This window comes from Oncorhynchus mykiss, chromosome 14 (assembly GCF_013265735.2).
Source record: "Oncorhynchus mykiss isolate Arlee chromosome 14, USDA_OmykA_1.1, whole genome shotgun sequence".
In the NCBI taxonomy this organism is placed as follows: Eukaryota; Metazoa; Chordata; class Actinopteri; order Salmoniformes; family Salmonidae; genus Oncorhynchus; species Oncorhynchus mykiss.
Genome location: NC_048578.1, coordinates 14,105,156 through 14,131,378, shown reverse-complemented (window position 1 = coordinate 14,131,378; position 26,223 = coordinate 14,105,156). Strand labels below are relative to the sequence as shown.

Here is a 26,223-nt window from a genome sequence, read left to right as displayed (position 1 = left end):
AAGATGACGGTCAATCACCCTCGGTCTGGGGCTCCATGCAAGATCTCACCTCGTGGGGCATCAATGATCATGAGGAAGGTGAGGGATCAGCCTAGAACTACACGGCAGGACCTGGTCAATGACCTGAAGAGAGCTGGGACCACAGTCTCAAAGAAAACCATTAGTAACACACTACACCATCATGGATTAAAATCCTACAGCGCACCCAAGGTCCCCCTGCTCAAGCCAGCGCATGTCCAGGCCCATCTGAGGTTTGCCAATGACCATCTGGATGATCCAGAGGAGGAATGGGAGAAGGTCATGTGGTCTGATGAGACAAAAATAGAGCTTTTTGGTCTAAACTCCACTCGCCGTGTTTGGAGGAAGAAGAAGGATGAGTACAACCCCAAGAACACCATCCCAACCGTGAAGCATGGAGGTGGAAACATCATTCTTTGGGGATGCTTTTCTGCAAAGGGGACAGGACGACTGCACTGTATTGAGGGGAGGATGGATGGGGCCATGTATTGCGAGGTCTTGGCCAACAACCTCCTTCCCTCAGTAAGAGCATTGAAGATGGGTCTTGGCTGGGTCTTCCAGCATGACAACGACCCGAAACACACAGCCAGGGCAACTAAGGAGTGGCTCCGTAAGAAGCATCTCAAGGTCCTGGAGTGGCCTAGCCAGTCTCCAGACCTGAACCCAATATAAAATATTTGGAGGGAGCTGAAAGTCCGTATTGCCCAGCGACAGCCCCGAAACCTGAAGGATCTGGATAAGGTCTGTACGGAGGAGTGGGCCAAAATCCCTGCTGCAGTGTGTGCAAACCTGGTCAAGAACTACAGGAAACGTATGATCTCTGTAATTGCAAACAATGGTTTCTGTACCAAATATTAAATTCTGCTTTCCTAATGTATCAAATACTTATGTCATGCAATAAAATGCTAATTAATTACTTAAAAATCATACAATGTGATTTTCTGGATTTTTGTTTTAGATTCCGTCTCTCACAGTTGAAGTGTAACTATGATAAAAATTACAGACCTCTACATGCTTTGTAAGTAGGAAACCTGCAAAATCGGCAGTGTATTAAATACTTGTTCTCCCCACTGTATGTATATATATATATATATATATATATGCTAATTTAGAATGTCATGCTAAATACATCAAAATACTTGATACATTTTTGTGCTCTATAACACCGGTGTTATTTTTCAGAATTTGCAGATTGGTAATTACTGAGTCTTTCAGAACATTGTGTGCATGCTTTGTATCTGTTATTTAGATCGAATCAAGAACATCTAAAAACAAAGGTAAAGATGAATGAGTCTACTTCTAGAGAATACCAAATCACTGCTACGTATGTTTGAAATGCTTCACAACAGCCCATATGGATAATCATTTACAGTTCCTTTCTTTGTGGACAAAGAAAAATAACAAACACTATGCATAAAACATAATATATCACCCGATACTATACATGTATAATTTCATTTAGACACATCAACTTAAGTATTTTTCATAGTCTACATAACATTACTTCAGCACAGAAGTGAATGTAAAAGACAAAAGTGTCTGAGTTAAAGAAGACATGTCTACCCATATTACACAGTAGCTGGTAGCTGGGTGGCCCCTGCTCTGTGTCCAGACCTGAGGAGCAAGTATCAGGAGGGTTAATGACACCATGATATGAATAAATACAAGTGAACTCTGTTTGTCCCAGGGGTACAGTATCTGTTGCAGCCCCATTTCCTGGAGTCCCCGCGCTGTAATTAGCACAGACTCTGGGTGATGATCTTATCGGTCTGGCTCTCGGGTGGTGTGTAATAAAGACATCCAGGGTCGGTCTTTGTCGGTCTTTCCCTTATCGTCGCCAGCCACTAATTAGGCCCCACAGGTAAAGGGGATTATGGGTATTAGAGTCACACGGTAGTCAGAAAAAACCCAGGATTTCAATCAAGCTCTGGCCTCGATGTGACCTTTAGAGACTGGTTGCTTTGGTTAGAGAGCAGCTGGATAAGACATATACCATTCCTGGGTACCGGTATATACACAGGGAGAATGTTATACATGGTGGTAAACTGCCGGGTCCATACCTCTCATTATCTCTTCTCACACTAGCTAATGAGTCTGACCTCTGTGGCTCGAAACAATGTGCAGACACACTCCATTGGTTTCACATTAGCACGGGCACAAGACGAGGTGTTCCCACGATGGGATGCTGAATGGAAAACAAACGGGTTCTGTAAATGTACAGTAGACAGACACAAGCAGCAGCATGTTGATGCACTTTGACGTGTTTGGATACCCATAGATATCAACCTTGAAAGTAGCTTAAAGGTTGGGCTTTACCGTAGCAGTCGGCAATACAAGAACCCGAAGCATGATATGTTTTAAGTTTATTACAATGAGCACATTTATTCACGTTTTGTGTCTGCATTGACACGGCTTTGTGTTCTCAAAGCGGGGCGATAAATCAGCTAGATACAACTTCACTGTGAGAGTCATTAATGTCTCGTTGGCATACATTTCTTTACGTATACTATCACCAGATCACATGGGTATAAGATACTTTACTTTCTCCCTTTGGGCCCAGTTCCTAAAGTTACAAATTACCTAAAGGTTTGTGCAGCGAAGAAGACATTCTGGGCAACAATTTGGCACATTATATCCCCGCCTCACTCCCTGACATTATAATCAGCGGGAGACGATTGGACCCATCGTAGCAGTTTCCATATCATTTACTACACAGCAGTCTTAACAAAAAAATATATTCAGTTGTTTTTGGTTCATTTTGGAATTGGGCAAATGTCCTGTCCATGTCTAACCGGTTGGTTGTCAAGGATACGATCTACAGACTGGTGTCAAACAGTCACACAGTTTATCCTGTTTATGTCTTGGGTGATACAGGATGGAGGAAACCCACTCGTTCTTATACCTTTTCCTATTTCCCCCTCCCACTCTCCTCTTGGCTGGTGTGAAAGAGTTTGCTTAATTAAAGTGCTAACTCTTTGTTCAGTTTGTCTGTAGTTTCGAACTGAGATAGAGTATATCATGTATCTTTTAATGTGAGGACCTTTGCTCTTTAAGATGGCATGATGTTCTAGTACAGTATGTAATTTACTGTGTGTCTGAATCCTTACATTCTTTCCCGTTATTATACTGTACCTAATCAAGAAGGGAACATTTTGCTTTGTGCAAACCTTAGAAAAAATTACTGGCACAATCAGTACACTATTCAGAGCCATGTTGTTGGTTAATTATTGGCTTTAAAGAGCCTATAAAAGGCTCTGCTTACAGCAGTGGTTGCTAGGACACCCACCTGCTGCCTACCTTTTTATGCTGTTTCTGAGTCTTCTGGACGTGTTTGCTCATCTTACGGGATGGTGGAGTGCAGAATCTCCCACACGTAAAACCTGAGAGAACTCCTGCTATCTCCAAGTATCATTTTAGTTTTAATCTGTTGTTCTCTATTACTGTCTTTTTGCTAGCTCGAGCCAGCTACTTTAAGTGCTACCTGTCTTCCCTGTGGCCTACTTAGCGTCTGAACTGCTGACTGCTCATAACTTGCAGATAATTGTTGACACATCAACCCGGATTAAGGGGCAGGGCAATTAGTGTCTAATGTTGTTCTCGTAATCGGTGGCTATATTGGAGGGGGAGTGGTATCTCCTCTCCTAGGCAATTAGCAATTAGTGTTAGTACTTCAGTCTCCCCTGTTTTGTCAGCAGCACTCTCGTTGCCGAAAAAAATAAGGTTCTGCCGAGTTGTTCTGAGGAGTTATTTGAGGAAGGAAAGCGAGAAAGAGTCCTCTCTCTCTCTCTCACTCTCTCTCTCTCTCTCTCTCTCTCTCTCTCTCTCTCTCTCTTGCTCTCTCTCTCGTATCTTACCTAGTTATTTTCAGATCTCATTTAGCTCTATTGTAACTTTGGCAACTGCAGCGAGCTCAGGGACAGTGACACATTTGTTGTTGTTTTGGGAATGTACTCCAGCACTTTGTATTTCAAATGATACAATGACTGAGGTTAAAGTGCAGACTGTCAGCTTTAATTTGAGGGTATTTTCAGGTGAACCGTTGGGTGAGCTGAATACGGATAATCCTGAATGAATTGTGATGGTGAGAGGCTAGTATGTCTTGGGGGGTATGATACTTTCTCACTCATCACTATTCATTCAGGATTATCTGTAACCATGGTAGCATCTACATTAATGTGGAAGTGTTCCGAAACATATTCTCTTCTTATTTACAAAAGTGACTCCAAAATGACACAATACATAATTTCCCATTAACATCTATTGTACACAAAATAATCTGAAACAAAACCAAAACAAACAGCAAATGCATCTAACACGTTTGTTGATGTAATCATTGTGTTCTATGAATATGGGACCAAATACTAAGCATTTAAAATCCAAAGTGTTGGAGTACAGAGTAAAAATAAGAGATGTCACTATCCCAATACATTTGGAGCTCACTGTATGTGTGTGTTTTCTATACCTGTTGGCTCCTCTCCCTGTAGGCTTTACAGACGCTCCCCACCCCTTGGCTGCAACCCTTCTATTTTAGTGTACTTTGCCTAGACAACCCATATGGAATTCCTGATCTCTGGCAGCGTTTGGAACTTCCAATCTGCGGTCAAGAACGTTGCGTTCATCTCAGCCTATGCTGGCCTTCAGTCTCTGGACTTTTTGGCCCTGAAGGAGACATGGATTCACCCCAGACAACACTGCTACTCCAGCTGCTCCATCTTCATCTATGTGTTCTCTCATAGTAAGAGAGGATCTGGTCGTCGTGGTGGTGGCACTGGTCTACACATTTCTTCTATTTTCTCTCACCTGTCCATCTCCTCATTTGAATTCCATGCTGTCTCTGTCACTTGTCCACTCAAACGTAAACATTTTCTAATTTATTGCCCACCAGGTGTCCTTGGAGAGTTCCTCAAAGAGTATGACACCTTGACACAATCTTCCCTTTCTCTTTCTCCCACTAATCTATCTTCTTCTATCCTATCATCTCTCCCTAAATCCTTCTCCCACCGGTATCCTGATTCTGCCTCTTTGACCCTAGTCTCCTCCCTGTCCACATCCTATGACAAGCACTGTCCCCTTTCCTCCCGGCTGGCTTGGCCCTCCCCCCCTGCTCCGTGGCTGAAGTGACTCATTGTTAGATTACAGAACAGGACAGAAAATAAAGGAAAGCTCCTCGGGAAGTTATCATCCTTCCACTCCCTCCTCTCTACCTTATCTTCTGTATCCACTGCTAAAGAGACTTTCTTTCACTTTAAATGTCAAGCTTTTGCCTCTAACCCTAGGAAACTATTTTCCACCTTCTCCTCCGTCCTTAATCCTCCAGCCCTTCACCCTCCCTCCTCTCTCTCTGCGGGCGACATTGTCAACCACTTTGAAAAAGAAATTGATGACAGGTTCAGCCTATTGAGTCCACTGGTCCCGCTCACACGGAACTATTCTACGCCTTTACCTCTTTATCCCCTCTCTCTCCAGATGAAATCCTGCAACTAGTGAGGTTCAGCCGCCCGATAATCTGCCTGCTCAACCCATTCCCTCCTGACCACTTCTACAATGTTGATACCTGGTTAGTGTTGAGGATGACATCACCAGTGGCTGTAGCAACACACACAGACTCCTGGTCTGGTAAGTCCTGGATACCAACAACTGTCCCACCGCCATTCTCTGGAAGGTAGCTGTCAACGACACCTCATTCATCACCTGAACATGATGGGGAGAGGAAAAGTTGAATACAGTGTGTTAGTGATGGGCTGGTACAAAAACCTTTACCCATTCGGTCTCCAGGACCATGATTGAAGAACACTGCTATGTGTAAAGTACCTGGCCAGCCCGTGAGTCCACCTCGGTGACGGAGTATTCTGAAACGAGGAGCTCTTTACCCGTGTCCGTCAGAACAGAGAAACATTGCGGCGTGCCTGGGCCCTGCAGCTCCGAACAACGAAGGCTCTTCAGCAACCTCAAGTTCCGCATCACACCCTATTTAGCTAGCTACCTAAACAGAGATGCCTACAAGGCACATTGGGTTGTCACTAGTTACCATAGCCACAAAGTCATAAACCCTGCCTCGTACTACATTTTAACTTCTTACAATGTGATTGTAAATCTAACCTTAACTAGGGTCATAACATTTTGTCAGACGGTTATTGTCATGCAAAAAGACTGACGGTCCCACGGTAATTGACCGTCAATTAACATAAACAGGTTTAGCATTTCAAGGCCTTCATGCATACAAGCCGCAAAAGTCTAATAATTAAATATACACCATCACAATGAATCCATTATTTATTTTGGGCAGGTCTAAAGAAACATTATGATATGAAGAAAATGTATTTCAGAAGAGCAGAATATGAGTTGGCCTGCTGTATGTTACCTGGCTATGCGCCCTACCGTAGGCTTGTTCATTTAGCAGACAAGATGCACTTAAGTTCCATGCCATTATTTTAAATGATATGATTTTATAGTAAGAAGAATATACAGGACCTTCGGAAAGTATTCAGACCCCTTTTTCCAAATTTTGTTACGTTACAGCTTTATTCTAAAATGGACTAAATAGTCCCCACCCCCCTTATCAATCTACACACAATAGCCCATTATGCTACAGCAAAAATTATGTATTCATACCCTTTACTCAGTACTTCGTTAAAGCACCTTTGGCATTGATTACAGCCTTGATTCTTCTTGGGTATGGTGCTCCAAGCTTGGCAAGGACATTCAGAGACTTGTCCTCAAGCCACTCCTGTCTTGGCTGTGTGCTTAGGGTCGTTGTCCTGTTGGATGGTGAACCTTCACCCCAGTCTGAGGTCCTGAGCGCTCTGGAGCTCAGTTAAATAAAATTAAAAGGATATATATAGGCTAATGGTGATTTGAGAAAGTTGCGCACGCTGTTCTCTCATCAAGTGATCATATTTTCACTCATCAGAATATTAATTTAATCTCGTCTTTGCTAATATGTCTAATTTGTTTTAGATTTAGAATGGCACATTATCAAATGGGCAGGAACAGGGGCCAGAGAAAAAAAGACATCCGTATGCACTGGAATAGCAAATGGGGGCCACTTTCCCCCTGGTTCATTTCACTCATGTTGGGTAGGTGTGGCGGAGGAATCAGAATTAGTTGGGTAACATAGATAAATAAGATGTTTTATTTATCTAATATGCTTATGTGAGATACTTGTCATTAGAATGTATCCTTTTGGACTATAGTGTTGGCAGTTGCACTTTTTCTAAGCTGGGGCTCAGTCATTTGGGGCCCAGAGAGGGAAGAGGCTTGTCTTTTCCATGTCTTTGGTGCTATGCAGAATATCAGAAAGGGAAGAGGACAGGATGGAACATTGTCTTTATATGTAAATTTATCTGTTAAAGCATGTGAAGGGATGGCGTGATTAAGGGGGGAACCAATTAATTGACTCCACAATGTCTGTGCGCAAGTCACTCCCCTCAGTGAACTTGTCCAGGAGTGGGGAGAAGAGGGGGTTTACTTGAGATGGGAGTATATAGAATTGACAATTGAGTGATGCCTTGGATGAGTTAACGTTTCGGTACTATGAAGTACCAGGAACGAGATTGGAACCTAGTTTTAGAGACCAAACTGAGTGATAATTTATAGCGAATGCAATCTGGCTAAGGGATACTCCTTTCTCAAGTCAAAGGCCCTTTGTGAAGAGTTCCTAAGATCTGTGGTTCGTAATGTAAGTTGAGAGGGGGGTATCTTTGCTATAAAAGATCTCAGTTGCCATTATGTTGGGACTCTCAACAATTCATTATAGATAGTGAGTTGTTGAAAGTCAATTGGCTATTGTAAAGCTCATATTATTAAAGATGAAGTTTATGTATAACTCTGATTGGTGTGTGGTTTGTAACTCTCCTCATTTGGTAATACAGGAAATTACCACAACAGTAGGCTACTCTGGTTATTTTGCTGCGGTACAGGTGATATTCAGCCCAAACTCTGTATGCCATGGACTCACCAACCCTGTTGCTGCAGCTACGCAGTGCTTAATTTGGGAAACCAAGTGAAATTTGTTTGGGAACATGGATAGTAACATGTTTTCACAAGGAAACATTTCATTAATCTGTTGACAGACCCTGTCTCTGCGCACTGGAGAAAGGAATGAAGAAGAGAGGGGAGGAGATGGAATGCATAGTGGTGAGATATTGTGTAAATAAAGGTCATGTGTCAGCCTATTAATTATGACAATCAAAAGAAATTCATTATAATTGTAGGCTAACTCCAAATCTGTTTTAATTTAGGCTAGACCAATTATGTACCAAATATATCTTAAATACAAAAATATATATATTCTGCCTTGTGTAGTAAGCTGTAGGCTATGTACTGTATAACAGCGCAATCATTATTTTGATTCAGTTTCCTTGGGGGTGGGGGGCTTTGGCTCATATATGAGCTTATACATATGTTTCAGCTCTAATAATGTATGCCTATGGGTAGTTTGAATTTAATCAACACCTTAGAAAATGCTGTCAATTTTGTTGTTAGGTTGCGAAACAACATGCACAATGACCATGTTTTACACTCAGTTTCAACCTGTTGAACATTCTTGAAATGGATCAATTATTGTGAGGTGATTTTTAAAAGTACATACTGTTTTTAAGTGTTTGATGCGATTTTTTTCCCCGATTGCATTTACATTGATGTCAAAGTGGTTAGGGGGACTATGAGTACCATGCCATTAGCCCTGAGTACCAGGCCATTAGCGACTTGACAATCATTAGCGAGTTGAGTACAACTAACACATATTCAGAGTGCACTCAACGGTCACAGTCCATATTGACTCATGACTGCCTGTGTGGTGATAATGGGGTCACTGCAACAGCCCTAACCTTTACGCTAACCTTAACCACACTGCTAATCTTATACCGAACCCACATTTTTGTTTTCAGGAATTTTTACTATATTGCCAATTTTGACTGTGTGGCTGTGCTATCTAATGGAAAATTGAGTATTGGGTAGCATCTGTACCAGCAAGCTAGCTCATATGGTAAGGTAGCAAGGTATGTGTGTGGAGTAACAAATCCAATTTTATTTGTCACGTGCCGAACGCACCTTCACCTTACTGTGAAATGCTCACTTACAAGCCCTTAACCAACAATGCAGTCCAAGAAAAAAAAAGTAACAATTAATGACTCTATATACAGGGTGTACAAGTACCGAGTCACTGAGCGGGGGTACAGGTTGGGTAGGGGTAAAGTGACTATGCATAGACAATAAACAGCGAGTAGCAGCAGTGTAAAAACAAAGGGGTTTAGTCAATATAAATTATCCAGTAGGCCATTTTATTAATTGTTCAGCAGCCTTATGGCTTGAGGTTAGAAGCCATTAAGGAGCCTTTTAGTTCCAGTCTTGGCGCTCCGGTACTGCTTGCCTTGCGGTAGCAGAGAGAACAGTCCATGACTCGGGGCCTCCATCTGACACAGCCTAGTATATAGGTCCTGGATGTCAGGAAGCTTGGTCCCAGTGATGTACTGGGCCGTACGCACTACCCTCTGTAGTGCCTTATGGTCAGAGGCAGAGCAGTTGCCATACCAGGGGGTGATGCAACCGGTCAGGATGCTCTCGATGGTGCAGCTGTAGAACTTTGAGGCTCTGGGGACCCATGGCAAATCTTTTCAGTGTCCTGAGGGGGAAAAGGTGTGGTAGTGCCCTCTTCACGACTGTCTTGGTGTGTTTGGACCATGATAGTTCGTTGTCTTGCTCATATTGAGATAGAGGTTGCTGTCCTCTGACCTCGTCCCTATAGGCTATCTCATCGTTGTGGGTGATCACGCATACATACCACTGTTGGGTTGTCAATAAACGTAATAATGGTGTTGGAGTCGTGTTTGGCCACGCAGTTGTGGGTGAACATGGATTACGGGAGGGGACTAAGCACACACCCCTGAGGGAACCCAGTGTTGAGGATCAGTGTGGAAGATGTGTTGTTGCCCACCCTTACCACCTGTGGGGAGGCCCGTCAGGAAGTCCAGGATCCAGTTGCAGAGGGAGGTGTTTAGCCCCAGGGGGCCTAGGGTATCCAGCATGATGGTGCTAATGTGAGCCATGACCAGTACTTGATGGCTCCCGACATGAGTTCTACTGGGCGAGTCATGTTATTCAATATAAAATGTATAATTTTATCCTCAATAAAAGGTAACCTACAAGTAACCTACCTTTGCGTAACTTAAATAATATTTCCAAAAGCAAGCTACTGCATCAACAACATATACTGAATCTCAAGTGGAGTCCAAACAACCTGGCGTGTGTACCAACACAGAATGTAGAAGGTGAAGGTGATGCTAACTGGCAAAAGGTAGGTCCCATTTGTCAGCAGACAGCTCCCCTCTGTCCTGAGAAACGCTAAGGAACCTAGCCTGCTAAATTATTGTTTTCATATGCTATGGGGTTAGCATATTTTAAAAGAGTACCTCATGGGGAAGAAAAGATGAGACATTGGCTTGTGAGGCAATTACAACAAAATGTGATATTTTTTCTCGGGTGTGATAAGATAACAGACTAGTCACTCAAAATAATATAATTCTCTTAATGTTTTCTCCTTTTGACAGGGAACATAACAAGTCTACTGGAAGTATACAGTACATAGTTTATAGCTTTCTCATGTAAAAAATGCACCCAGCCACCTCATTACATGTTGCTGGAAGAAGTAGGAGTCCCTCGGGTGTTGATTTATATTTATTAATGATGTGGGTTGGTGATAACACCTCTCTCTACCAAATCTCATTGGCTTTCTTTTCAACATTGTTGAATTGAGATGCAGACTGTGCTTACTGAGTGAGAGGTCATAACAGTATGATAATCTTACTCAGTTCACAGCCAATCATAATGCTATGTCCTTTGCAGATTGTCAAACTTCGTAATAAAAGCTGCTTGCTGATGGTGGTTGCAATCAAGCTTTTCCATTCTCATTGCATTCCAGTGGTGTTGAAATAGCAAAAACAAATCGAATGCTTTCATCAGAGCCAATATCATTGGAAGTGCAGCACAAAGGATAGTTCAACTCATTGTATACATGTTCAGCAAAATCCTCCGTTTAATGAGTGTTCCCTGAGGCTCTACTGCTCCAGAGACGCAAGCAAACAAATGTTGCATTAAGTGCGTTTCTGATACACTGTTGATATTTCAGACAAATGGAGAATAAATTACTATCTTATTTTTGATCTGCAGAAAACACGTTTGCATCACATTTCTGCTGGTTAGCGTGATAAAGAATGTGCATTGTTATGGGCATTGGCACATCATTTATTCCGAAGTTTAATAGCTGAGTTGATATGGTTTTTACTCTTTCCTACAACGATCACTTAGCAAAAGAGTCGTTCTTCAATGCTAATGTCTAGCAATGGGATGAAAACAGAAAGGCCTGTCCACCCTATTTATATTGCAAACTTGTCTACGAGGATATACGCCTCTTAAAAATGTGCAATTAATTTGATATCAACAGAGAGAGAGGAGACTGAAATAAAAGGCTGTTCAGTTGTTTACTGGAGAATTTTCTTGAAGCTGTTGTGGAAGTTGTTCGAGAGAGAAAATGAGGAAGACTCAGTAAGTTGGACATTTGAAAAAGGCCGCTCCCTCGATTAAAGGGATTTAGTCAATCATGCTCACAAAACTGACACTGTGGACATGGGGAAAGAGATTGGCTGTAGTGCATAAGTTTTGTCTAAACAACATTGAATGTTAATAAACCATCATCACCACCACCACCATCATAATCACCATGATCATCCTCATCGTCATGTTGAAACCATACCAGGGAAGGGACAGCATGAGAAATGTTTTTAAAATTGTTCAAATCGTTTCCTTGTGATAACACCATATTTCGCCATATGACACTCTGCAACCCCTCGCATTGGAACTAGTGAAAGCAATCACCAGTTTCATCAACATTTCACCAGAATTACAAGTCACTCAAGAGACATGCCCTTTGGTTGCGCAAGCATAATGACTTGTGTTAATTATAGTATAAAAAAATTGAGTTGTTGGGGAGAAGACATTAACTTGACTCCTGATCACACAGTCAGGCTCCAGCATCTTGTTCTTGAAGGTAAGAGACTAATGTTGTTTCTTTGTGGTTTGGTTTGGTCCTGGAAGGCTGTTCAGACAACACAAATGAACACTACCTACAGAATCTACCTGTGATTTAGTCAAGTCATCTACACCATCCTAAGTGTCAGTCTTGGATATTTACTTTGTACACTGTATGATAAGTTGTGTTTTTAAAATCTTTTACAATCTACTTTTCAAGGGACTGTCCCCATGGCGACGATGTTGACTGTCCTTATCCTACTCAGCATTGCCTTTGCATGTGAGAGAGACACCTTCACACTACTAATTCACCCCTACTGTTAGTTGTTCTGCACCCCTCACCATTTCTATCCCTGTTTAGATTTGGAGTGTAGAGATATGTAGAGATGTGTTTTGTAGTGTCTGTTGACCATTTTACCGTTCTAAATATTCCTTTTGTAAAGACTTTTTATTTTCTGAAAGGGTTTCAATTTGAAAGATTCCATTCTCCTCCTTAACCCAGTGCAGGATACATGCTGTAAACAGGTCAATGGAATTCAACCAAAACAGTGAAAATGCCATGGAAACACCTCCCACGCATCCCCCTGTGAGATCGAGATAGATCTAGAATCTCCTCATTGCCACCCTTCAAAATTAACCTACATTTTAAAAATTTGCCTACATTTACAGTGCATTCAGAAAGTGTTCAGAGCCCATTACTTTTTTCACATTTTAACAAGTTACTGCCTTATTCTAAAATGGATAAAATGAAATCGCTCATCAAACTACACACAATACCCCCATAATGACAAAGCAAAAACTGTTTTTTATATGTTTTTTTTCTCCAAATGTATATATATATAAAAAAAACTGAAATACCACATTTACTTAAGCATTCAGACCCTTTACTCTGTACTTTGTTGAAGCATCTTTGGCAGTGATTACAGCCTCGAATCTTCTTGGGTATGACACTACAAGCTTGGCACACCTGTATTTTGGAAGTTTCTCCCATTCTTCTCTGCAGATCCTCTCAAGCTCTGTCAGGTTGGATGGGGAGTGTTGCTGCACAGCTATTTTCAGGTCTCTCCAGAGATGTTCGATCGGGTTCAAGTCCAGGCTCTGGATGGGCCACTTAAGGACATTTAGATACTTGTCCCAGAGCCACTCCTGCGTTGTCTTGGCTGTCTTCTTAGGGCTGTTGTCCTGTTGGAAGGTTAACCTTTGCCCCAGTCTGAGATCCTGAGGACTCCGAAGCAGGTTTTCATCAAGGATCTCTCTGTACTTTGGTCCATTCATCTTTCCCTTGATCCTGACTGGTCTCCCATTCCCTGCTGCTGAAAAACATCCTGACAGCATGATGATGCCATCACCATGCTTCACCGTAGGGATGGTGCCATGTTTCCTCCTGACTTGACTCTTGGCATTCAGGCCAAAGAGCTCAATCTTGTTTTCATCAGATCAGAGAGTCTTTAGGTGCCATGTGGCAAAGACCAAGTGGGCTGTCATGCCTTTAACTGAGCACTGGCTTCCGTCTGGCCACTCCACCATAAATGCCTGATTGGTGGAGTGCTGCAGAGATGGTTGTTCTTCTGGAAGGTTCTCCCATCTCCACAGAGGAACTCTGTAGCTCTGTTAGAGTGACCATCAGGTTCTTGGTCACCTCCCTGACCAAGGCCCTTCTCCCCCAATTGCTCAGTTTGGCCGGGCGGCCAGCTCTAGGAAGAGTCTTGGTGGTTCCAAACGTATTCCATTTTAAGAATGATGGCCATTGTGTTCTTGGGGACCTTCAATGCTGCAGAAATGTTTTGGTTCCCTTCTCCAGATCTGTGCCTCGACACAATCCTGTCTCAGAGCTCTGCGAACAATTCCTTTGACCTCATGGCTTGTTTTTTTCTCTGACATGCACTGTCAACTGTGGGACCTTATATAGACAGTTTTGTGCCTTTCCAAATCATGTCCAATCAATTGAATTTACCATAGGTGGACTCCAATAAAGTTGTAGAGCCATCTCAAGGATGATAGATGGAAACAGGATGCACCTGAGCTCAATTTCGAGTCTCATAGCAAAGGGACTGAATACTTATGTAAATAAGGTAATTCTGTTTGTATATTTTATACATTTGCTGAAGTTTATAAAAACCCTTTTTCACTTTGTCATTATGGGGTATTGTGTGTAGATTGCTGAGGATTTGTATTTATTTAATCAATTTTAGAATAAGGCTGTAACGTAACAAAATGTGGAAAAAGTCAAGGGGTCTGAGTACTTTCCGAAGCCACTGTACATGGTATTTCACACTATGTTTGGTTAAAAATCGGAGTATAATGCTTGTATAGATGTCAACCCCAATGCATTTTCATATCATCGTCACCAATCAACTTTATTACAATTAAAAACGTCTTCACCTACAACCACACATTTCTATATGCTAGTTATGTTACCAGCTTATATGCAGCTAAAACAGCCAAATATGTCCAAATAGGATTTTAGTAACCACCTTGTGGGCCTGTTCGAACATAGAAACGAGGCATTTGATAAATATCCACTTTTTTAATAGATTCTCTTTTTGAATGGGTGCCAATGACGGTGTTTCTTTTATCTCCAACGGTCTGCGTTCCATTGACCTCTTTAACGCATGTATGGTAAATGTTGAGTCGATTGTTTGGTGGTTCCCCAAAAAACATTGCCATGTTGAATAAGAACACTCAGAATGATACATTGCAACAGTCACTCTTTAGCTCACGCTTATTACCAAAATGTGTGTCTAGACCTGTCCTTTTCAGGTAACAGGACCCAGGAACCACCATCATCTGGAACCGAGGAGCCGTCCTTCTCAGGTGACAGGACCCTGGAACCACCATCATCTGGAACCAAGGAGCCGTCCTTCTCAGATAACAGGACCCTGGAACCACCATCATCTGGAACCAAGGAGCCGTCTTTCTCAGGTGACAGGACCCTGGAACCTCCATCATCTGGAACCGAGGAGCCGTCCTTCTCAGGTGACAGGACCCTGGAACCCCCATCATCTGGAACCGAGGAGCCGTCCTTCTCAGGTGACAGGACCCTGGAACCTTCATCATCTGGAACCAAGGAGCCGTCCTTCTCAGGTAACAGGACCCTGGAACCACCATCATCTGGAACCGAGGAGCCGTCTTTCTCAGGTGACAGGACCCTGGAACCCCCATCATCTGGAACCGAGGAGCCGTCCTTCTCAGGTGACAGGACTCTGGAACCTCCATCATCTGGAACCGAGGAGCCGTCTTTCTCAGGTGACAGGACCCTGGAACCCCCATCATCTGGAACAGAGGAGCCGTCCTCCGGAGTGTGAGAAGATCATGAACAGCAACAGGAGAGTTGATAATATTGATTACCATGATGTTGACCAGGGTATATTTTTTTACATGGATATTACAGTGCCATTTCAGACACAGCCTGAGAGGGAAAAGTACAGCAATTGTTTGTCAGATTTAATTAGCATAATTGTTAACTTTTCTGCTATCCTGTCTGGTAACTTTCCATAACTAAGTAGACAGTAAAGCCTTATATGCTGTAGTGTGTCTTTCACTGAAGCTTTCCTGTCCTCTATGCTGACTGTCATTAGCAGACCTGGGCTCAAACAAACTATCAGAAATCTTCCAAATACTTTGAGTGTTTTATCTAGCCTGTCTGAAGTGCTGGATGGGCAGTGTTTGCAGTTTTGGGACAATTGTATTGGTCCATTATACCATGCAGGCTCATTCAAGCACAGATTAAGTATTTGGAATGATTTCAAATAGTATTTTAACCAGGTTTGGACATAAGAAAATATTGCATAACATATACATGTAAGATCCTGTTTTTGTTATTTTATCCCCCTCTACTTTACACAGGGCAGGAGGCCTTCCAGGCTTCTGGTCTATCAGATGTCAAAGACCTCTGTAGTACCACTTCATACAGAGTTTGACTCTTTCTATCTTCTGTTTCATCATCTAAACCCTGTGTCCCACCATATAGTTGCTTTGGATGCATTCTGTCATGGAATAAATCTATATGATCAAGATCATCTTGTCCTAGTTGCAAGGTCCCTCCTGGGAAGGTGGGTGGGGTATTTTTTTTTTCTCTTTTTTGCAATTCTGTCACTATTGTGAAAGTTGTTTTAGACTTAAAGCATATAGCCCAATTGACAAGTACTGCATGACTGTGCCACCAGTGGACGCTGCTAAGGGGAGGACGGCTCATAATAATGGCTGGAATGGAGTCAATGGAATGCTATCAAACGTGGTTTCCATGTGGTTGATACCATTCCAATGACTCCATTCCAGGCATTACTATGAGCCGTCCTCCCCACAGCAGCCTCCACTGTGTGCCACACATTGTAATTGATTTACAGTATGTTTGCCAAGGTTATACAGTGTAAGATTAAGTAGTGTATGGTTCCAACTTGTATAGATCACGGTAACATATAATGTACTAACAATATCAATATTATGTTTGCGTTTTCTCTAGGCAATGTTAATGTACTGTACTTCTTCATATTGCACTCGGTGAACCAGAACTGTGTGTGTGCGTGTGTATGCATATGTATTGCTTGATTAGGACAAGCAATACAAACGCAAAAGTGTTTACTTCTCTTGAGACGAGTATGATGAAGAGGAAGAGAAAAAAAAGAGTTGTCGAGTTGCATAAACGCCCAGGCTTTGGGGAAGTGTTGCTACTATTAAATGAAGAAGAGATGATTAATGCATATGCTCATTATTTCCATGTGAGGGGCTTCATTAATTAACCCCCACCCCCACCAGTGAGCGTGCTACTGCTGTTGGTGGGTGTTGGGTTACAGATGGTAGGTTGAGCGATGGTAATCCAACACGCTATTTGGAGCAATGCGTCGGCGGGACTTGGCTCCCAGAGTTCCAGTTCTCATATAAGCTGTGAGTTTACACCGGAAAACCAATAAATACTTGCTAAATAGACTCAAACTTCATCAAAATACTGCAGAGAAACATTGGTTTCACGTCCAAGTTGTTTGGGGGGGAGAGGATGGAACCAGAATATACAGGATACAGTACAGTTGCCTTCAAAATAGAGCAGACACTGTCCAGAGGACCAGATGGCATGCCCGCTAGTGTTGAGGGGTGTTTCTGTTTCTCTGGTGAGGATGTGATATGATACACTGAGGGACAGTTTCAGAGCTCTCTTAGAGACACAAAAATAACCCATTCCTCTTGGGTTTGTGGCATCTGACATCCATGGCCATTTAAATTAAATATCCATTGGGTACTGCTGTTTTCTATTTTCTGCAGGTCTGCTTTAGCCAAGTTATCCTCTACGTGACACAAAGGGTTGCCCCATGAGGAGTAAGTCAGCAGAGGTCAGGCGAACAGTGGCTGTGTGCCTGTGATCAGCTTTACCTAACACAATTAAATGACTCACTGCAGCTATGGCCTGCAGCGCACTGGCTTCTTGACGACACTCACCTTTAATTTGGATAGCGTGCTATTCAAATTCAGTGGGATGTTATGTACACGACCGTTCAAAGATTTTAGAACACCTACTCATTTAAGGGTTTTTCTTCATTTTTTACTATTTTCTACATTGTAGAATAATAGTGAAGACATCAAAACTATGAAATAACACATATGGAATCATGCAGTAACCAAAAAATTGTTTTATATTTGAGATTCTTAAAATAGCCACCCTTTGCCTTGGTTACAGCTTTGCTAACACGCTTGGCATTCTCTCAACCAGCTTCACCTGGAATGCTTTTTCAACAGTCTTGAAGGAATTCCCATAGATGCTGAGCACTTTTCCTTAATTCTGCGGTCCGACTCATCCCAAACCATCTCCATTTGTTTGAGGTCAGTGTTTGTGGAGGCCAGGTCATCTGATGCTGCACTCCATCACTCTTCTTCTTGGTAAAATATCCCTTACACAGCCTGGAGGTGTGTTGGGTAATTGTCCTGTTGAAAAACAAATGATAGTCCCACTAAGCCAAAACCAGATGGGATGGCATATCGCTGAATGCTGTGGTAGCCTTGCTGGTTAAGTGTGCCTTGAATTGTCAATTAATCACAGACAATGTCACCACCAAAGCACCCCCACACCACAACACCTTCTCCTCCATGCTTTACAGTGGAAAATACACATGTGGAGATCATCCGTTCACACACGCAGCGTCTCACAAAGACACGGCGGTTGGAACCAAAAATCTCCAAATTGGACTCCAGACCAAAGGACAAATTTCCACCGGTCTAACGTCCGGTCTAACACGTTGCTTGTGTTTCTTATCCCAAACAAGTCTCTTCTTCTTATTGGTGTCCTTTAGTAGTTGTTTCTTCGCAGCAATTTGACCAAGAAGGCCTGATTCATACAGTCTCCTCTGAACAGTTAATGTTGAGATGTGTCTGTTACTTGAACTTTGTGAAGCATTTATTTGGGCTGCAATTTCTGAGGCTGGTAACTCTAATGAACTTATCTTCTGCAGTAGAGGTAACTCTTGGTCTTCCTTTCCTGTGGCGGTCCACATGAGAGCCAGTTTCATCATAGCGCTTGATGGTTTTTCGAATGCATTTGAAGAAACTTTTAAAGTTCTTGAAATTTTCCATATTGACTGACCTTCATGTCTTAAAGTAATTTTTTATTTTACCTTTATTTAACTAGGCAAGTCAGTTAAGAACAAATTCTTATTTTCAATGACGGCCTAGGAACAGTGGGTTAACTGCCTGTTCAGGGGCAGAACGACAGATTTGTACCTTGTCAGCTCAGGGATTTGAACTTGCAACCTTCCGGTTACTAGTCCAACACTCTAACCACTAGGCTACCCTGCCGTAATGATGGACTGTCTTTTTGCTTTTTGAGCTGTTCTTTCCATAACATGGACTTGGTCTTTTACCAAATAGGGCTATCTTCTGTATACCCCCCTACAACTCAACTGAAAGGCTCAAATTCATTAAGAAGGAAAGAAATTCCATAAACGAACTTTTAACAGGGCATACCTGTTAATTGAAATGCATTCCAGGTGACTACCGCATGAAGCTGGTTGAGGAAATTCCAAGAGCGTGCAAAGCTGTCATCCAGGCAAAGGGTGGCTACTTTGAAGAATCTCAAATATAAAACATGTTTTGATTTGTTTAACACTTTTTTGGTTACTACATGGTTTCATGTGTTATTTCATAGTTTTGATGCCTTAACTATTATTCTACAATGTAGAAAATAGTAAAAGAAAGAAAAACTCTTGAATGAGTAGGTGTTCTAAAACCTTTGACTGGTAGTGTGGCTATGTTTTCAGACATCTAATAATCTGTCCAGAAGTCGGTTTGCATATTTTGTTGCAATGTAATCAATCATCTGTTGACAGTAGTTCTAACTTGGGGTGATAATGCTACCAAGGGTGAAAAGGTACACTTTCTCAACCAACTATGGTGCTAAATCTTATGATTCTTCTCAACAACCCACAGGTCAAACATTAAACAGAGGGAGATGGGCAGGTATGTAATTACCACAACCATCATCATATATAGTTCCTATATATTCCACCTCATCCATCTTGTTGAGGTTTATATCTATATCTATCATATCTAATGATATGGACACGCTCCGTCTCATATCGGACCACATTTTCAGAATAATTAGAAGGCTGTGAAAGAAGAGTGTGTTGAAAAAAAGAGGGGAAGCATTTCCCAGTAGTGTCGCCAGGCAGAACATAATTAGAGACAAGAAGGCGAATGATGATGGATGTGACACATGTTAATAAACTTTTCAAAGATAATTCGTAATAATCCAAATAACTTCACAGATCTTCATTGTAAAGGGTTTCAACACTGTTTCCCATGCTTGTTCAATGAACCATAAACAATTAATGAACATCCACCTTTGGAACGGTTGTTAAGACACTAACAACTTAAAGACAGTAGGCAATTAAGGTCACAGTTATGAAAACTTAGGACACTAAAGAGGCCTTTCTACTGACTCTGAAAAACACCAAAAAAAGATGCCCAGGGTCCCTGCTCATCTGCGTGAACGTGCCTTAGGCATGCTGCAAGGAGGCAAGAGGACTGCAGATGTGGCCAGGGCAATAAATTGCAATGTCCGTACTGTGAGACGCCTAAGACAGTGCTACAGGGAGACAGGACGGACAGCTGATCGTCCTTGCAGTGGCAGACCATGTGCAACAACACCTGCACAGGATCGGTACATCTGTACATCACACCTGCGGGACAGGTACAGGATGGCAACAACAACTGCCCGAGTTACACCAGGAATGCACAATCCCTCCATCAGTGCTCAGACTGTCCGCAATAGGCTGAGAGAGGCTGGACTGAGGGCTTGTAGGACTGTTGTAAGGCAGGTCCTCACCAGACATCACCGGCAACAACATCACCTATGGGCACAAACCCACCGTCGCTGGACCAGACAGGACTGGCAAAAAGTGCTCTTCACTGACGAGTCGCAGTTTTGTCTCAACAGGGGTGATGGTCAGATTCGCATTTATCATCGAAGGAATGAGCGTTACACCGAGGCCTGTACACTGGAGCGGGATCGATTTGTAGGTAGAGGGTCCGTCATGGTCTGGGGCGGTGTGTCACAGCATCATCGGACTGAGCTTGTTATCATTGCAGGCAATCTCAATGCTGTGCGTTACAGGGAAGACATCCTCCTCCCTCATGTGGTACTCTTCCTGCAGGCTCATCCTGACATCACCCTCCAGCATGACAATGCCACCAGCCATACTGCTCGAATGTCAGTGTTCTGCCATGGCCAGTGAAGAGCCCGGATGTCAATTCCATTGTACACATCTGGGACCTGTTGGATCAGAGGGTGAGGGCTAGGGCCATCCCCCCCCAGAAATGTCCGGGAACTTGCAGGTGCCTTGGTGGAAGAGTGGGGTAACATCTCACAGCAAGAACTGGCAAATCTGGTGCAGTCCATGAGGAGGAGATGCACTGCAGTACTTAATGCAGCTGGTGGCCACACCAGATACTGACTGTTACTTTGATTTTGACCCCTCCTTTGGTCAGGGACACATTATTCAATTTCTGTTAGTCACATGTCTGTGGAACTTGTTCAGTTTATGTCTCAGTTGTTGAATCTTGTAATGTTCATTCAAATATTTACACATGTTAAGTTTGCTGAAAATAAACGCAGTTGACAGTGAGAGGAGCTTCTCGTAGGATGACTTTGGTTCTACTGGTGGCATGTTTAAGAATGTTTTCATGTTTTTTGCCTCAAACCTTAAAGTGGACACTGTTGACCAATGATAAATCATTATGTTGCCACATGAGTGTGGCCAAGTGCATGTGATGTTCAGTAGCTGCCAAAAGCACACATATAATTATTTCTCCAAAATTGTCCAATCTTTCATCAAGGCCCGAATGGGGTGTGATATATGGCAAATATACCACGGCTATGGGCTGTTCTTAGACACGACGCAAAGCAAAGTACAGCCTGGATAAAGCTATGGTACATTGGCCATATACCACTAACCCCCGAGGTGCCTTATTGCTATTGTAAACTGGTTGACAACATAATTAGAACAGTAAACAAGTAGTGTTGCATCATACCCATGGTATATTGTCTCATATACCACAGATTTCAGCCAATCAGAATCGGTTAATAATGCTCATTTTAGGCTGGGGAAATTAGATGGGCGCAATTGTGTGCTCTGAATGACCTCAGTGCTTTCATTCAGATAACACCCAAACTTTCCGACCACATGTTTGATAAATGAGGCCTTGTGATCTGTGATAATCATCAGAGCCATTTGACTCACCACCACTGAAAGGGAATTGGTACGTCGAAAAACACGTTTCCCTCTGCAACTACAAGGATGAGTAATGGAAGCTCATTACAAAAAAGAAAGAGTAGACAAACCAGCAGTGCTTAGAAAGCACCATGGTTCCCATGAGACCATGTACATTTGACATGTTACTCATTTAGCAGATGCTCTTATCCAGAGCGACTTACAGTAGTGAGTGCATTCATTTTCATACTGGTCTCCGGTGGTAAACCCCCCAAATCTAACGCTTTACTCAGGTGGGACTTCTTGTACAACTTGTTGAGCATCAGCCTCCAGTAATGTTACAGTGTAACCACAATAATGCATGTGTGCGTCTTTTACTAAGTATACCACAAAGATTAAACCAGGAAGGAAAGTATTTTCCCTAACCTAGTTAATGCTGCAATATGGAACTTTAGTTTTTTAGTTATGGATCTGTCATTTTCATTGAAAGCAAGTCTATGACACGGTAGATCTGTTCTATGTGCGCTATTTCTATGCTTCCCGGTCTTAAGTTTAATTTTTGAGTCTTTTACTTTCGGCTTTTTACACTGGCTTGAAACAGCTGAAAATACAATATTTTTGATTAAGGAAAATATATCTAACAGCGGTTTAGATGGTACAATGATTCTCTACACTATACTTGCTCGTTTTGCCACATTAACTGAAATTTGGCGAACTATTCCAATTTTAGCAACAAGGAAATGAGGGGAGTGATTTCTGCATGGTGCACCTTTAATACTACAGATCCATCTTCATCAGTCTGTTAGAAAGGTAAAACATATTCAAGGGTTCATGAGGTGGAGGAAAACTTTGGCTGCTTTAGAATTCATGGCTGTTCTTCATCTCTCCATCCATGCTGTGCTAGAAAATGATGCCTCTGACCTACTTTTGCCTCCTGTTGCGTTAACTACCATTTTGGTTGTGGGTCCTATCCCTTGACTCTGCCCATGCAGAGTGCATTGGTCTTTACACAGGCTCCTCCATGCAGTGTCGTTATGGATAGCATTGAGAACTGCAGGTGTTTTGAGATCACTACCCTGTGACTGTTAAAAAACGCGTTTGACTGGGTTGTGAGTTTGGCTGCCGCGAGGGCAAATGTACACAGAGCATGGTGGGATATATATTCTTCTTGGAATATAAAAAATAAAAAAAATCAAATACATTTGGAACTGACATGCAGCTGTGAGACAGCCGGCCGACTTTCTTTGAATGAACCATTTTCTGCAAGCGGGAACAAGCGATGACAATGTTCGGCTTGACTAGAAATGATAAGACTAGGGTACACAGGGTCAAGAAGATAGTCTCCTTTTAATGGACCATTAAAAATAAAAGCTTGCCAACATTCAGTAACTTCCAAAGCCTTAAAGCACAATCATATGACCTGTTCTTTTAAAGCTCTCGGTCAAACTTTTTTAAAACAGGTTTTGGCTTTGTTTTCCTTTGTAGCCACATCGGAATGGAAACTACTGTAATTATCACATAACATAGCAGGACCCCTGTTTTCATGCTGGCTGACATTTTGATTTGAGTGCGGAAAGAGAAAGCAATCAGAAGCCAACATTCAACGTCCCACAGAGCCCCCAACCCCTTTCTGACATGTTTACCTTCATTTTGAGAGAGCTCCGCCTCCATGTTTCGTTAATTGGTCCACCACAGGGCATCCCAGAGATCATTATGTTTACGTGGTCTCCACATGGGATGTGAAAGGTCACTTACCATCATCGCTGTTTAATTGTCAGTCTTGTTAACACGGTAAAATAATGGGCACATGCTTCCATTGTGTTGTTTTCTTCACCAGGAATTATCGCAGTTTGTTACTTGTTGCAATCATGCAAAATGTACTAAATTATACTATTTGTTGACCCAGTGCTAGCACGTTACATCAGTACATGTGCAATTTATGTATTTATAAAACTTGATGTCATACTGTATATTGTAAATGTGTATAATATAAATGTAACTGTATGTAATATGTATGTATAAAAGGTATTTACACATGCAGCAAAGACATCATATGACACAAGGCGAGACCCAGATGCCGACACAGGAGGTAGACGGTTGGAGAATTATAATGTTTATTAATCCAAAGGGGTAGGCAAGAGAATGGTCGTGGACAGGCAAAAGGTCAAAACCAGATCAGAGTCCAGCAGGTACAGAGTGGCAGGCAGGCAGAATGGTCAGGCAGGTGGGTACAAAGTCCAGAAACAGGCAAGGGTCAAAACCGGGAGAACTAGAACAAGAAGAAATGCAAAAAGCATTGGGAAACCACTGGTTGACTTGGAAACATACAAGATGAACCAACACAGAGAGACAGGAAACACAGGGATAAATACAGTAGGGAAAATCAGCGACACTTGGGGGGGTGGAGACAATCACAAGGACAGGTGGACAGGCGTGACAGGCGTGACAAATCATATATCAATCAAGTTGGCTGGCAAGGTCTTTTAAGTGTCCGTCATCGCCTAAAAAAACAACTGGTGTATTTTTGAACAATGTTCACAAATTCCAAGGCAGTAATATCTTCTCTGCAGTCCTGCCAAGTAGTGAACGTGCAGCTGTCTTGACAGCAAAGACAGAATGCATTGAAGAGTATAGAAACTCTCAACAGCACAATAGAGGCAACAAGGGAAGAAAATCAGCCGTCCTTGAGTACTAAGCTCCTGCAACATGGTGCAAAAGTTCAGCCAATTTAATTCTTATTTTGAAGCAAGAACCATTCAGAATTGATTCATTAATTCAAAAAATGTAACATATAAACAATTAGTGCAAAGAACCGTCTAGAATGTCATTGTATGCTGCAGCGTTAAGATTTTCCTTCACTGGAACTAAGGGGTCTAGCCCAAACCATGAAAAACAGCCCCAGACCATTATTCCTCATACATCAAACTTTACAGTTGGCACTATGCATTGGTGCAGGTAGCATTCTCCTGGTATCTGCCAAACTCAGATTAGTCCATCAGACTGCCAGATGGTGAAGCGTGATTCATCAATCCAGAGGACACATTTCCACTGCTCCAGAGTCCAATGGCGGTGGGCTTTGCACCCTCCAACCAACGTTTGGTATTGTGCATGGTGATCTTAGGCTTGTGTACGGCTGCTCGGCCATGGAAACCCATTTCATGAAGCTCCCGATGAACAGTTCTTGTGCTGATGTTGCTTCCAGAGGCAAGTGAGTTTGGAACTCAGTAGTGAGTGTTGGCCTACCACTTCGTGACTGAGCTGCTGTTGCTCCTAGACTTTTCCACTTCACAATAACAGCACTTACAATTGACCAGGGCATCTCTAACAGGACAGAAATTTGACGAACTGACATGTTTGAAAGGTGGCATCCTATGACGGTGCCACATCACGGAGCTCATCAGTAAGGCCATTCTACTGCCAATGTTTGTCTACTGAGATTGCATGGCTGTGTGCTCGATTTTATACGCCTGTCAGCAACGGGTGTGACTGAAATAGCTGAATCCCCTCATTTGAAAGGGTGTCCACATACTTTTGTATATATAGTGTATATCTTCTCATATCGATACCAACTCAGTGGCTGATCAATCACAGAGGACATGACTAAGAGGCACTGATACAGTAACGGAGGGAGAAAAAAAAAAGTGGAAATGTCCTGTTGTGTTTATAGTAACATGTAGCAGATAGGTTATGTGATGGAAGCTACCCAGATGAAAGGGAAATGAATCACTTCCCATGCCAGATAACATGTCAGATACAATGCTGTCCACATCAACAGGAATACGCTTGCAGTCAAGATTATTCTCACTACAGGCATTAGCAGATAAGAGATGTTGTTTGAGAGAAGGATGATGTAATTCATAGACTGAGCCTGGTCCATTCTGAAAGGGTAGGGAGAGAGTAATACAAAGAATTTCCGGGAATTTTCTACACATATGAAAATATCATGAAAGTTGGATAATATCATGAAGGCTGGATACGCCACAAGGTCTACCCCCAATTCAAATGCCTAGATGATAAAGTAAACTACAGTGCAGTAGTTTTCATTCTGACATCAGCCCAAATTATGTGATTCATTAGAATGATAGAGAACCATTAGAATGATAGAGAACCATTAGAATGATAGAGAACCATTAGAATGATAGAGAACCATTAGAATGTAAGAGAACCATTAGAATGTAAGAGAACCTTGTATTACAGTACATGAGTAAACCGGATAAAACTATGTGTAGATTTAAACCAATTGAATCGCATCTAAATCCTATTTAAAAATACAAAAACGACTCCTTGTCACTATCATGACAAACATTGTGTGATGATTAAATCAAAAAATAATCCAACACTCAACAAGTCACTGTTTAAATTATGGCAAATTGATACCCGCACCCACTAAACAAGTTGGAAGGAGACCCAGCGATCAGACAAGGTTCTTCACTGCATCCTTGCTCGCAAAGACAGGATGCAGTGAAGAGTGTAGAAACTCTCAACAGCA

At 42.2% G+C, this 26,223-nt stretch overlaps 1 protein-coding gene across 1 annotated transcript; it reads left to right on the top strand.

Moving 5' to 3' along the window:
- Positions 1-12,014: 12,014 nt before the first annotated feature.
- LOC110488873 (actin cytoskeleton-regulatory complex protein pan1) lies at positions 12,015-16,913 on the top strand. The gene is made up of 3 exons (XM_036943025.1): positions 12,015-12,061; positions 12,263-12,322; positions 14,788-16,913. Exons 2-3 carry the CDS (start codon positions 12,274-12,276, stop codon positions 15,345-15,347), a joined length of 609 nt encoding a protein of 202 aa, XP_036798920.1. The 5' UTR covers positions 12,015-12,061; positions 12,263-12,273; the 3' UTR covers positions 15,348-16,913.
- The last annotated feature ends 9,310 nt before the right edge of the window (positions 16,914-26,223 follow it).

Coding starts and splice junctions, on each gene's coding strand:
- LOC110488873 (XM_036943025.1), top strand. CDS start 12,274: ATGGCGACGATGTTGACTGTCCTTATCCTACTCAGCATTGCCTTTGCA. Junction 12,323..14,787: donor ACTCAGCATTGCCTTTGCAT/GTGAGAGAGACA, acceptor ATGTGTGTCTAG/ACCTGTCCTTTTCAGGTAAC.